Source organism: Harmonia axyridis, chromosome 3 (assembly GCF_914767665.1).
Source record: "Harmonia axyridis chromosome 3, icHarAxyr1.1, whole genome shotgun sequence".
In the NCBI taxonomy this organism is placed as follows: Eukaryota; Metazoa; Arthropoda; class Insecta; order Coleoptera; family Coccinellidae; genus Harmonia; species Harmonia axyridis.
This window is the reverse complement of record NC_059503.1, coordinates 18,196,211-18,210,908: the sequence shown is the minus strand read 5'-3', so window position 1 is coordinate 18,210,908 and position 14,698 is coordinate 18,196,211. Positions and strand designations below refer to the sequence as shown.

Sequence of the window (14,698 nt, the reverse complement as noted above, 5' to 3'; positions counted from 1 at the left end):
GGAACGTGTATGACCCACTAAATCGCGCACAAAGGAATCAGATCTGGCCTTGACATCGGTGTAGCGTAGCACGCCGAGGAAGAAAAAACGCAATTCAATGGGAATTTTAAGAGCTCGAAAAAATAAGAACCCTCCTAGGTTCCCATTCATCCTCCCGTTTCAATGCACCAGGTGTTCCCTTATTACTATGCAAGATCTTCAGCTCCACCCCACAGTTCTGGTTTTACTACTGCGCATAATTCCGTCAAAGATGGGTCATTTGAATTTGAATTAAACTCGGTCTTCTATAGCGCTATTAGTCACCAGTAATAAAACAAAGCTTCTCGTCCTTTCTCTTCTTGAAGATTTTATTATCTGGAGCGGAAAAGTTTGGGGGGTAGAATGAATGGAAGCTGCGGTGATTTCGAACATCTTCTGGTGGTGACACAAGAGAATTGTCTTGATTGATTTGACGTTTGATAGACGTGACGTAATGTGAGATATGGATCTATTTGCTTTTCATGTTTTTCTCACGGCTTATCAATTGTAAAAGTAGAAGCAATTGATTTAAATCATAAAAAAAACTCATTACAGGTCTTCTTTTTGTTTAAGGACTGAAATATGTTTCCCTACGCCTCTTCTATAATTTCTCCAAATTTTTACTGTTGTTCATTTGAGAGAGTTTTCTCACTTCTACATTTCACTATCTTCCTCTATTTGCTTCTTTGAAAAAGCTACTTCCTGTTGTCTGTCTTTCTTGTTCGGATTTGTATTATCTTTCTAAATTCTCTATACTCGTGCGCTTTTAGCGTCTCTATTTTCTTCTTTATTTGTTTGTTTACTTATTTACCAATAGCTTCGATTCTCAATTCCTCTCTGATTTGTTAATTGCTAATATACCATGGGGAACCAACCGCTATTCTGATTACTGTATTCGGTGTACTTTGTATTTGATCTTTCTCTTTGTCTGTCGTTTTATACCAGATTATTCCTGTATACGTAATGCTTGGTATTAGCACAGTTTTCATTATCTTCAGCTTGGTTTCTAAGGAAAGTTTACTTTTAGGGTTAAGTAGCGGGTGCAATTGCCTTTTTTTTTCCTGTTTTCTTCTATCTATTTCATTCTTTCATCTAGATTAACTTCCAGATATTTTGCTTCCTTTTTCCTTTCTATCGTCTGATTTTCTTTCGTTTCCTCCTTTTTCTTTTTTTTACTGTTGTTTCTCCGAAGTATATTGCAACTGTTCTAATCGATATCACTTTGAATGTTCATTTCTTGCAGTTTATCAGTTCATCAGTTTATCTAGATCTATCTGTAACTGCCTAGTAATTGATTTCCACGTTCTCCTGTGGAAGTAAATAGCGGTGTCATTTACTGGGCTATCTCGCATCTAATCATTTTTGGTATGACCGCCATGTACAAGTTGAACAACAGCGATTCTATCACCGATCCTTGGGAAACTTCGGCATCAATTTCTCTGATCGTCGACCTGGTACTATCAATATTCACTCTAAATTTCCTATTTTCCAGGAACGATTTTAGGAACCTCGAAAATTTGGTTGAAAACATCAACTTAATTTTGTATATCAGATTCAAGGTCTGTGATTGTGCTCAGCTGGCATTTAACATTTTCTGCTTGACTATATGGCTTATAGTTATAACCAGTAAATACCTATCCCTTACAGATGTAGTACAGATTTCGGCCTTTGCAGATCCTTTCAAAATTCAAAATCTTTTATATTGAACATAATTTTTATTTATGACTAGTCTTTTTTGAGGTTGATGTTATTGTTTAGTTAAACTTCAATCTCTATTTCTCTCTATTCGTCCTTTTTTTTTCAAAATAGGATGTTGCTTATGTTTCCTCTCCTTGCCTTTGATTGCCTTGAGGTAAATTAGGACTATATGGCAATACAAATTTTAAATACTTAGTATGACTCATATGATAACTTGTCTCGGTATGTAGGTTCACTATAGGTATGTATTTCTAGTTTCTACTGCTAGTATTTTAGCCTAAAACAATTAGACAAAACCTGTACAACCAAGAGGGTTTTATATTCTGGCAGTTGACATATTTTATATAACTTTCGAGGAAAACTGGATTGGTGTATTTTGGCCTCAATGGAACTCCAATCTGAATACACTAGATTTGAATCGTGAACAGAGTTTATGTTTTGTTTTTTTTTAATAGTTAATTTTTTTTTTTTTAATAATGAATTAAAAAGAGGTTCCAAAATAGCTTCATTAGTACAATAATTGTAAACAAGACTAATTTGATATTTACAGACTAGTATTAATCATTTGAAACATTCACAATTCTCATGTTTTCGAAAGCTGTCCATTGAGAACTTGATGATCATGATGATGATAAAGATATCACAAACAAAATTTTAACATTATTGAGGCTAACTCACATTCTTAACCAAATTAAAAAAAATTAGATAATATTCTTCAGTCCACTTTATACCATTTCAATCAGAGGTTTCTCAAAATATATCGAATGCAACTAACTCACTTTTTAATGTATGTCCATGAATTCATGGGTTGAAAATGAGTGATATCAATTATACATAATATAGTATACATAAGTTAATTCGATGAGTAGAAAAGTAGATAATGAAACTATGAAAACGAGAAATGATCACATTTTTCTGTTTCAATTACAAATTCAGATGTGAAAAATCCAATGATTCGATGAAAAGCCAATTACCATACCATTGTTAAAAGTTCTTTTTTTGTCTTTTTTATTGAGTAATGCGCCTTAAATGTAAGTACTTCTCGCAATAAGCGATTAAAAGAAAATTTTGCTATTAGCTCCAAAATATTCAGGAGTTGAAATTCTTATAATTCTAAGGATAAATTTTGACGGCCTAGGCCGGAAAAGCTAATTTTCTGGACCGAGAACAGTCCAGGAAAGTTCGTTGTATATTGACAGATCAGAATACGGGACTAGCGTATTTGGTGGTCTGACTTTATCCCTAGAAAGTAAAAATTCCTGAACGATTGAAGAAAAAGAATATATATTTCTCATTTTGTTATACAGGGTGTTTCCTAAACATGCGGCAAAAATTCAGGGGGTTGTTCCTTGGACTATTTTAAGCATGTTTTGTCCTTGGATGATTTTTGAAAAACCTCTTTGTTTCGAAGATACAGGGCGAACAACATTTTTCATATTTTTAAAATTAATAATAGTTTAAATAAAAATGCGTACCGCACTGTGTTTACTAAGTAGGTACAATTTATTTTTAAATTTGTTTAACAACATTCCAATTACTAAAAACGGCTTAAACCCCTTAGATTATTTCCTATGGGGCCATCTAAAATCATTAGTTTATACCACTCCAGTAGAAAATGTGGAAGACTTGCGAAATCGGATCATTGCTGGGTGTAACTTAATAAGAAATGATCCTGGTGTTTTTGAAAGGGAGAAGGGGAGAAGATTGGATGCTTGTATGCTGGCTAGAGGTGGTCATTTTCAACAGTTTGTGTAGGTTGAGTTGAATTTTCATGTAATTTTTCATAATAAAATGTTATTATCTGAAATTTTGTTTCCCCTATATCTTCGAAACAAATAGGTTTTTCAAAAATCATCAAAGGACAAAATATTCTTAGAATAGTCCAAGGAACAACCCCCTGAATTTTTGCCGCATGTTTAGGAAACACCCTGTATAAGTAACTACCTAAATATTTTCATTCAAGTTGAATTTCCTTAATTTATCATCCGATAATTTCCAATTCTCCTCGTGTTTGATTTTTTCGATTTGCCATTGAATTTCTCCCAAAAAAGGCAGACAATAGATATTTAGTTATCTTTCCCAATGGGAATATCACATGGGAAAACGCAAAGAACCGTTGAACAAAATTTCCGAACGTACACAGCCTCCTGAAAAAGCGATCATTATGAAATCTCCAAACACGCATTCAAATTATCCTACAGTATGCTCTGTTCAGAGAGCCAGGTTGTTATTCCTTGGTTCGTAGAAGTCGCTCACGTGTGATTCGATTCGAATGTGAGTTTCGTTCCATGAATTTGTAAAGGTTAACATTCCCTGTGCATGTTCCTGAAAATGTTTATGTTCGAAATCTTATTGTAGTTCCCATTCGTTAGCGTGAGCTGACTCAGATATCCTTCCCATAAATAGTTGCTAATGCTCCCTATTGTGCTGCTTTTTGTTCGTCTCTAGTGATTAAGACGATTTGCTTTTATTGTTATGATGTTATCTCGTTACTTTCCTAATTATTCGTTGTTGCTGAATTCATATATACTCGTTGTCCCTTCCTTTTTGCTGGATGCAGCTATTCCCTCTTCAGCTGAAAAAGTGAAATGGGAATTAGATGGTGATTCCAGAAAAATTATGAGGTGAACTGAGATTATACACTGGGATAAGCGATATCTTTTTTTTCAATGTATTTTGATTGAACTTTTAGATTTTTTCTGGTCAGAGCCAGAGTATTGAAAATAATAATAATTAGAATATTCCGACTGATATCATCAGTTTAAATGTAACCTGATGAAGCCACAGTCTTGGCAAAACAATTGCCGCAAATATAAAGACTAATTTCTTCGTTTTTATCACATTTAAGTTTATGACATTCAAGATAATATGATCTCAGACAATAAGTATGGCGGTGCTAGTATTAAATTCATATGATTTTTAGTTGGTACCAACCTTCAAACGATACGTGTCAAAATTTGACAGCAGTCCAACCACTAGTTTGTGAGATATAGCGTTGCAAGTGTAGCTACTCTTGTTATTCGAAAAAACGAGGAAAAAAAATTCGTGTGCTGATAAAATATTGCTTTTTAAGGAAAAAAAAAACAAATTAAGCAAAATCTTGAACTAGAGTTTCCGGGGTCTGGACCAGGAAAATCAACTATCATTGATTGGCATGTTAAGTTTAAACGTGGTGAAATGAGCACCGAAGACGGTGAAAGCAAGGGACGCCCTAAAGAGGCTTCGATTTGGTATTGAACTTCTTGATTTCTTGTTGATTTGTGGTTTCTGCTACAGATGTCGAGAAAAAAATTCCGTACTATTCTTTCGAAATTCTCGGGAAAATTCAAATTATCAACAAATCCCTGTCAATAAGCGGTGAGAAATGAGTAAACGAATTCCGGTTCTTATATTCCCGATCTGTAACAATGATTCATATAGATTCGATAAACTATGATCATCGAGAAAAAAGTAGAACTACAAGAAACACTCTGTATATCTCGAAGACAATCTGTCTTCTCACCCGTTTTCGGGCTTATATTTATAGTTTTTTTTTAATTTTCTGAATAATCTCTTAATATCATTTTTTCCTTCAATCGATTGACTGTATATAATGAACATTTTTTTTTCGGAATTTTGTGTCTACTTATGACTTACTTCTGACTTTATTATCGAGTTTCATGCTATAAGGTTCTTCGAAGATTTGCTATCAATATACATAGAAAATTATTCAAATTGTTTCAATTTAAGGGATGAATCCATTTAATAAAATATTTTTTGTAGTTTACAGTTCGATGAAATCTGAGAAATCTCATATAACTCAGAAATTGTTGAATTTCAGGCCCATAAGCCTTTTGAAATTCTTCCACTATTTTAATCCAAATCCAGCACACTAATTAAAAAATAAGTGCTAATTCGAAAACAATTTTCAGGCTAATATTCCTTGTGATAATGTTTTTAAATCCGAAAGTACGACACCCTCCCACATTCTTCTACTTCGAAAATGTGAGGACGGTTTATGTTTAGGATATTAAGAATATCTAAGCCTAGATAATTATACAAATACTAACTACGCATTCTACCGATTTTTTCAGTTTTTATATTGGTTTTATGAAACCTATTTGGAATAATGCTACATTTGAAACAAAGAGTCATTCAGAGTTGAAAATTTAATTATATCAAAGAAGAATTTTTTTTTGTACGTCAGTTCCAAAAATATTGTAGCTTCTTAGAGAATATCGAATAATATTATTATTGTAATTTTCAGAATTCAAATAACCCTAGTTCTACATAAACGTCTCATAAGTACTTGAACTTGGGACACCTTGTATAGAGTTACGATATACAGTATACAATATTTTTAACCACAAAGTCCTAGCACTTATAGTTCCGCAGGAATAAATTTTTAAGATTTCCATGCAGATTTTGGGATTGAAATTCATTAATAAGGATAATAAGGATTATTGTGGCCTATTGAGATATTTCGAGTTGAAAGAGATAATAATGAACCATAGGGTAAGATTTGCTACAGTTCTGTTGAAATAACCAGAAATTCCTCATTGCCATCCCAGACGCCTATGAATTAATGAAAGGAAGGAGCTCCCATATCGGCGTCGGCAGCGTCCTCCTATGCACGATGACGTCGGACACTTCCATTGTGTTTGACATTTCGACATCGGCATTGTTTACGTATTGATAAATCAAACCTGTAATAACAAGCTAGTCGGGCTCTGCACGTATAGGGATGATTGACCGTTGAATGTACCTCTGATGAAGTTTATTCCAGGATCCTGGAATTGCATTCGTGACGTCGCTGAGAACCAGATGATGTTGTTACCATTTGGTGGAGTTGGTGTTCGCCTGTATGGGAGGTGAAAAAACACATTAATAATGATTTGTAGACTGGATGGATTGAATAAAATGCTTTTTGAGGTGATTTCACAATGTTTCGATCGAGTTGTTGGTGATAAAGGGTGTTTTTTTTAAAACTATAGAACTTTAAATTGCAATAAAACAACGATGGATTATTCGATTGACATGAATTTTATTCATCCCCAAGATAATCTTGTGGCATTATATTTAAAATATGAGTTCTGGCATATGACCGCCATGATTGGCTCGGATGTAGTCCAATCTGGACGTCCAATTTTCGATGACTTTTTCCAACATTTGTGGCCGTATATCGACAATAACACGGCGAATGTTGTCTTTCAAATGGTCAAGGGTTTGTGGCTTATCCGCATAGACCAATGACTTTACATAGCCCCACAGAAAGTAGTAAATCACAAGATCTCGGAGGTCCAAAACGTGAAATTAGGCGGTCACCAAACGTGTCTTTCAATAAATCGATTGTGACACGAGCTGTGTGACATGTTGCGCCGTCTTGTTGGAACCACAGCTCCTGGACATCATGGTTGTTCAATTCAGAAACTGAAAAATTAGTAATCATGGCTCTATACCGATCACCATTGACTGTAATGTTCTGGCCATCATCGTTTTCGAAGAAGTACGGACCAATGATTCCACGAGCCCATAAACCGCACCAAAAAGTCAGTTTTTCTGGATGTAACGTTGTTTCGACATATACTTGAGGATTAGCTTCACTCCAAATGCGGCAGTTTTGTTTGTTGACGTAGCCATTCAACCAGAAGTGCGCTTCATCGCTAAACAAAATAAAATGGACGTAGTGCTTGATACGTATTTCGCACAGAACCATTATTTTTGAAATAAAATTGCACTATTTGCAAGCGTTGTTCAGGCGTGAGTCTATTCATGATGAATTGCCAAACCAAACTGAGAATAAATCACTTGACAGCTGTTGATCGGTCGCAATTTCGAACAGTAAAGCCAACTTAAAGTTATATACCTCGAAAAAAAAAACACCCTATATTTTGAAATTTTTAGTGGATCAAAAAATACCGCAAAATTTGTACTATAGTTCAAGAGAGAACACCATCACGCAGCTGCTCGCTTCAAAACGAAATTATAACTATTTTTTCTTATAAATCACTGTTCTCTTCACATAATTTCCTCAAACAAAAATCTACATGGAAGAAAGTAAATATTTTCGATTTGCGAAAATAAAAAAAAAATTGGTAACTTTTCGTTTTTCGCAAAAAAATTGATGATGTGTACTTTGTACAAAGCACTGATATATTATTGAAATATTCGTGAAAAAAAATTACCAACAATCATTACAAAAGAGGTAAAACCATAATTTCGTGTAAGTCATCGTACAGTGCTGCCCTCTACTTATTTGCCGAACACCGTATAAAGTTTGGTCCTCGCAGGAGCGCCAGAGGTAAAATGAATAGGTATCAAAGTTTGACTGATAAGCGAAAATCCACTTGCGGGTTATTTCTCTTAATATTGCTTCGAATAATTAAAGGAAGCGGTAATTAAATGAAAAAAAAAAAATAATCGGATAACGGTGCACTTGAACCCAATCCGCCCGCGCCAGAACTTCGTTGGCTAACGCCTGAGTTATTGTATCATATCGAAAAATAATATATTTAAAAATTTAAAACTCCGAATCTATAAATGTTCAGACTTTGCTTTGAAAAATATTGTACTCACTATCAATTCCACATTTATGTGCTGTAAGGTTTCGAGATGTGGAAATGCCTATAAGCAAGTTTGAGGAAGTTGTTAAATTTTTTTTGAGCATTCATATCAATGTTGTGCTTCTATAATTTCATTAATTTATAATCTCGACAGTATTATGACCAAATCGTGACATTTTGAAAACAGTGAAAACAGCCCATAGGATATGTTTTTAGTAAAATGTTGTTCTGATTGTTTGTGTTCAATCAAATGACCCCAAATTAATTGATTTCATTGAATTTCCACTGGACCAAAATTTTTTCGATAAAACAACGAAAAAATATTTTGGCTGTTCAGCTCGAATCTAGTCATTTGAATGGTTGAACCAACAAAATATTTTTTGCATAATTTTCTTTTTAAGAAAAGAATTATTTCAAAATATAATAACTCGATCGCTCTTCGGCGGTCTTTATTTTTTAATAAATTACTATACTAATTTACAAGCACAAACATGTTCTAAATATTTAAATAGGTTAATCGATTCAATTCGTAGATTGTAGATATGATATTACTATCAAAATTTTCGTAAATTTTTTGTTGATTTTAATTCTCAGTTTGTGAGTCAGAACAACTGGAATTATTTTCAATATTTCTTGATAAAAGTTTACTTGGCATATTATTCGTCATTATACCTTTTCGCACTAGTGCCGGGATCCAAAGTTCCGAAATGTTAGACTACTGTAAAAAAATGTTTTGTAAAACCCGCTCTAAATACAAGACGAATTGTTCACAATGATGAGGAATTCGCAGATTTATAGGCATAAATAAAAATAACTCTTCGAAAATGAATGAAAACCTGCTACGAATTACGATCTAGATAATTATTGCCTAAGGCGATGCAATGTAGTAATATCCGTCAATCACGAAAGTGACTTTATTTACCAAGATAGTTTTCAACCACAAAAACAATCTTACATATTATTTCGAAGAATAATTATATGGAATTATCGGGAAAGAATGATATTTATAAGTAGTTTGCATTTTTGCACGCTGGTTTCAAGTTGAAGCTCGTTATAATTATAACCATTTTATTTTAAATAATCCTAATAAGTTCGTTTATATGCAAAATCTTCTCACTGGTTTCGGAAACACTGCCATCTGAAATATTTTTCCTTATAATCCTAAATATACCAGGTTAAAATTTTTGATTTAGTTGTCAAATAACGACACCAATTCCATGAATATCCTATCACTATGAGATGAAAACAAAATCTTCTAAATATATTCAGAATATATTTGCCACATCCTGCAGTAATGTTGGGCGCACGAACAAAGCTGTATGACAATAATCAGGCTTTTTTTATTGAAAAATTCTAATTTTTCTGATTCTATTTAGGAGAAAACCAATAATGAGTTCATTACAGTGTTTTTCTACTATTTGCTGGCAATAGCTGAAAAAATAAACTGAAGTGACAAGGATCAAATCTTTTGAGAAATAATTTTTCATCATTTAAAAATCATAAATTCTAAAAGAAACATTTCAAACGATTCCGTATTTTATAAAGATAGGAGTGGGGATTGCACGTGAATAAACAATCGAGCGTAAAATACTAACTTCTTTCAAATTTCATTCGAATAAATGAACTCAAACGAGTGAAAAGAAAAGAAGAAATTTAGATTTCCCCGAAATATTTTGTCTATGCGCGTCTGAAATTTTGAATAAGTGAATTAATTGAATTAAGTCTATTCTGCTTGAAATGAAATAGATAAAACTTACCTTCTGTTTCATCAGTTGAACCGAAAAAACAATCATAAAATTTGATTCGTTTCCTTGGTCAATCATATAATCAATACTATCCCTCACAGAAGAATTTAAAAAGAAAACTGAACAACTGAATAAAAAGTAAAATTTTTTATTTAGGTTTCTATCCTTGTAACAAATATTAGACCGTGAGAAAACCTTCCAATAATTCGATATTCGTTTACTTATATTAATCGAAGAAATTTTATATTCTACAATAATTTCTAGTTTTGTGAAAAATTGAAAATTCAGTGATTGTTTTTTGTCGATATTGGACTATTTACTATTCATCTTGAATAATATCAGCTGTTAATGCTAACGAAGTCAGTCCGAATTTTATCACCTACAGGGATTCAGAATTGATTTCTAGGAGTCGAAAAATTCGATATCTATCTGAGTATAAAAAAAAACTATTTGTATTAATGTGAAGAAAAGGACGAATGATGTGATTTTCAGTTCCAATATTATTTCTGACTAGAAGTTGAAAACTGTCGGATACAACATTCGACTTGTGGTACGAAAACTACGAATCAAACCTTTTCCACTGAATGTCATCTATTTTTTTTGTTATTACGAAAGCGACAGCAGCAAAAGTCTTTGAATTCTTCGTAAAAAAAATACAACCCGTCGCAAAAACTCTTTTACCAACTAACATGCTGTGATATATCTCCGGCACCGGAAGCTGCGTCGATTCAACTATCCGACGAAGCCGGCGCCTGCATCCTCTATACGTGGTGCTGCATCCGACGAGGGCGACGCCAACGAGCGTCTCGACGGCCAGCGTCGGTCAGGGCTGATCGAGAGTGAAAGCGGGGGCGCAAGCGTCGACTAAGGAAAGTGAAAAGCTCAACCCCCACCAATTCCCCTACCTTTCGCTTTCAGTCCTTCAGGCAGCCTCCCCTCCAAGATAACTTTCCCCGGCTTGGTGCGATGCGTGTGCATCGCCGACCACGATTTCGCTGCACTGTTGCGGCACGGCAGTAGGCTGTGGAGTGAGCCGCCTGTAAGACGTACAGAGCCAAGGTCACTTTCGTAGGAGTCCAAAGCGGTTTTAGTGGCACGCACGTCGCGCGCCAATTCTCGGTTAAACGTGGATGCAGATAGAGTAGGCATGGCACCGCGACGTCACTTTGGCCAAGTTCAAGGCCTCCTGGGCATCGAATCCCTGGAGGAGACCACCAGCAATGTCACCAGGTGTTGCGTTCCGACTGGAGAGTGTCTTCGCGCCCAACAGCAGCAAATGCTGCACAATAACAATGATCCTATGCTCATTTCTCTGGACGATTTGAGGGACACTGTTCGTGTGACGTGCAACAACGAATTGTGCACCAGCGGACGTTATATGCACCGTGAGTGTTTCGAACAGTGGGAACAGACGGTACTTGCCTATTTAAAAACTTGCGGTAGGGCACGGTCTTGGTCCGAGCGTCAGAGACATCAGAATCTCTGGACGAAAAAAGGCTACGATCTGGCCTACAAAGCCTGTGCCTGTAAATGCGGAAGGGGTCACCTAAAAAAAGACTTAGATTGGATGCCTCCGCCGCCCACGAGTAATATCTTCGGACGTATTGAGGAAATCGACACCGGCAAGAAGAAGAAGAGACGTAATCGTAATTCTAGACCTGTATTAGCTGTCAATACTAATCACAATCTTACAACGGTTATGGAGAGTCGTGGTAGAACAGGAAGTCTTTCATCTAGTAACCGTTCTTCGTCACCACCGGCTTCTGGAAGCGAGCCAAGCATCTCTCCTGTACACGCTCATATGAAGAAGAAGTCGAAGATTGAAATTCCCGAAAGAATACGGTGAGTTTGAGTTACCGGCTTTCAGCATGCAAAACTATAAATTCCATAAATATCACTTATGTAAAACTCACATTTGCACAATCCTTCCAAATTCATGTGATTTTGCGAAACATTGTGTTATCCACTTGTTTACGTCTAGATCCAAAACATTTGTTATCGAAAAAAATCGTTGCTTTATAGTTGACGTCACACTAGATTTTTTTTCAAGATATTTCTCGCCACATTATCCAATTTGAGTGGAGCCAATGTTACTTGTTATATGACCTCTTAATGTGTTTAAAATACGAAGGATAAGAACTAGTGATTCATAATGAGATATTTTTGATTCACTTCAGTTCAAGGAGAATGTCGCAATGTTTCTTCGTGGGTGTAAATAAATATTGAATAGGTATTCATAAGATAGGACATTTAATTTGCATTGAGTTCTCGCCTCGGTTCTCGCCTTTTCGTTTTTATAGTTAATATGTATGTTAATTTCTAATTTTCGAAAACCTGCATACCAAAAATTTTATCATCGGAAGAATCAAAATGATAATCACCGAAGAATAGAACTGAAATATTTATATCTTTACATTGTTAGATATATTTTATATACATATACCTATATAGAATTTAAAGACTTGATTGAAATGAAATAAGTACATAATTTCAAAAATTTTTCGATTCTCCTTCCCCATCGATACATCGTTAAATATATTTTATTAGAATTATAGAGAGTTCACAGACTTGATTGAAATGAAATACGTATTTTATAATTTTTCCAATTCACCTCTAAAAACAAAACAATTTCGTTCACCTTTGGTTTATGACCCATAACAAATGATTTTACAAATGCTGTCAATTTTACATACTCACTCGTGAAGGTTGTTAGATATTTCCGAGGATATTTCCATATTAATCGATTCAATCAATATCACATAACTTAAAAACTATAAGGAGTGGTAATGTTTTGATTTTCTTTGCGTAAGGCTCGACTTAAGGTAATAAAAAAGACATTTCATAGTCCTACTAGGTATTTTAAATGATTTGTTTTTTTTAGATCTACTTTCATAGGTAAACTCGGGTAAATTCTTGCATGAATTGAAATAACTTTGAATTTCTTGAATTCAGAAAGCTAGCAGATTCTCAATAAGTGACTTCCAAAGTGCAAGAAAGTACTAGCGAGGGTACTAGGTACTTAATACATACCTACTTAGGATTTGGGATACAGAACTCGGAATAACTCGGAATATCAAAATCATTTGGCAAAAATTAATATTAAGTTACATAGTGAGAATATGACGTCTTCTAGAGAAATCGAATTTTTATTTATGATAAGTTTGATTCTATTTATATGAGTTCGAGATTTCCTCATTCATTCTTGTGAAACACTGAATTTATGAATGAAATCCGATGGGATATTAGATTTTGAAAAAAATTTATGAATATTTTCTTATGAGACTTCATAGAAATATCGAAAATTTAAGTTTAATCACTAACAGTTGATACCTGAAGGGCTCAATAATCTCTCTGAAACATGCAACAATGATTCCTAACTATTTTTTTATTCATTCTAAAAAAGAAATACCGAGAGAAATACTCAAACCTTGACTTTAACTTTTTCCATATTCTCTGTTTTTCAGTTATGTGTGTAAAATCAATTTCAAGATCGTCGATTTTTTTTCTGAATGAACGCATTTTTTTAATCACTTTTATTTTGAAAAGATAAATTTTTCTACAGCGGTATGTTAAATTTAACTTTCTCCACATAAAAAAAGTGTATGTTATATTCCACTTTTTGAGAAAAGTTCGAAGAAGTATAGATAATAACGCTAAGCCTCATAAATAATATATTTTATAGAAACCTCGATAGAAAAAAACTTAGTTTCACACGTTTTCTATATATTCTGATAAAAACTTATATACTTACAGTCCTCTTACCGAGCCTCTTACCTTTTGAAAAAAATTGTGTGTTAAGATATTTTTTCACTCATTGTATTGTCTGATTTAAAAACATTTGATTCGAAAAAAAAAGAATCGCTCGACACTCTAGTTGTATAGATAATTATTTGAATTATTTTTTTTCGCAGAAGAGAGAATTGATATCTATTTATATAAAAAATATGCTGATCCATTCTATTAATTCTCAATTTTCTGGCACAAAGTAATAAAAAACACAAACATATTATTTGTGTTACTGCCTGTGGATATTTGAATAGGAAAATAGATGAAAACGTGCATCGAATCCCAAAAGGAATTAACAACAATGGCAAATATTCATATTGCCAACCGAACAAATAACAAGTCCTCATTTGAATAATCGAATTTATGCAATGCTGCCTGAATTCTCCATCGTTTCATTCTCGGCTCTTTTGATGTCATTCCCAATCCTGACATTCTAAAAAACAACACCATAAATATATCGATAATGTGCCCGTTCTGACGAAAGACAATTGGTCCAGAAAGACGAGCCAAATCTATTCGTGTGAGGTCATCAATTCGGGAACTGGCCTGTATAAAACCAAAACCTATTTGTGTGGAATGAATTTTCATTAGGGTCTAGTTAGCAGTCGCCTACACTCGTACAGTTATTTATGGAACGTAAAACCAAAACTTCCTGTGAACATGTCGGCTGACCTTCACCGAGAAAAAAAATCACCTACTCGACCGAGCTATCGTATTGCGAAAAGAACTGAGTTATAGAAACTCTATACTTCATGAGCGGCTGATACTGATACTCTCGCGTATCAATAATATCGTTTTTCGGGCAGACGTTCTTCGTATTTCTATCGCTGATAGTTATCTCATAATGAAAGCGCTCTGTTAGAATTTATGTGAAGTTGCAGTAACGTTACGTTTGAAATAATTTAATGA

The 14,698-nt window shown here is 34.2% G+C and overlaps 1 protein-coding gene across 5 annotated transcripts in view; it reads left to right on the top strand.

The window, feature by feature from the left end:
* Positions 1 to 14,698, top strand: part of LOC123676731 (headcase protein) — a 173,177-nt gene that overhangs the window by 14,991 nt on the left and 143,488 nt on the right. The window contains exon 1 of one of the 5 annotated variants that reach the window (XM_045612896.1): positions 10,998 to 11,845. The exons of the other annotated variants lie outside the window; for them this stretch is intronic. Coding sequence (XP_045468852.1) covers positions 11,151 to 11,845 — 695 coding nt within the window. The 5' untranslated portion in view covers positions 10,998 to 11,150. Of the gene's footprint in view, positions 1 to 10,997; positions 11,846 to 14,698 lie in introns of those variants that run through there. 5 annotated transcript variants of the gene reach the window in all.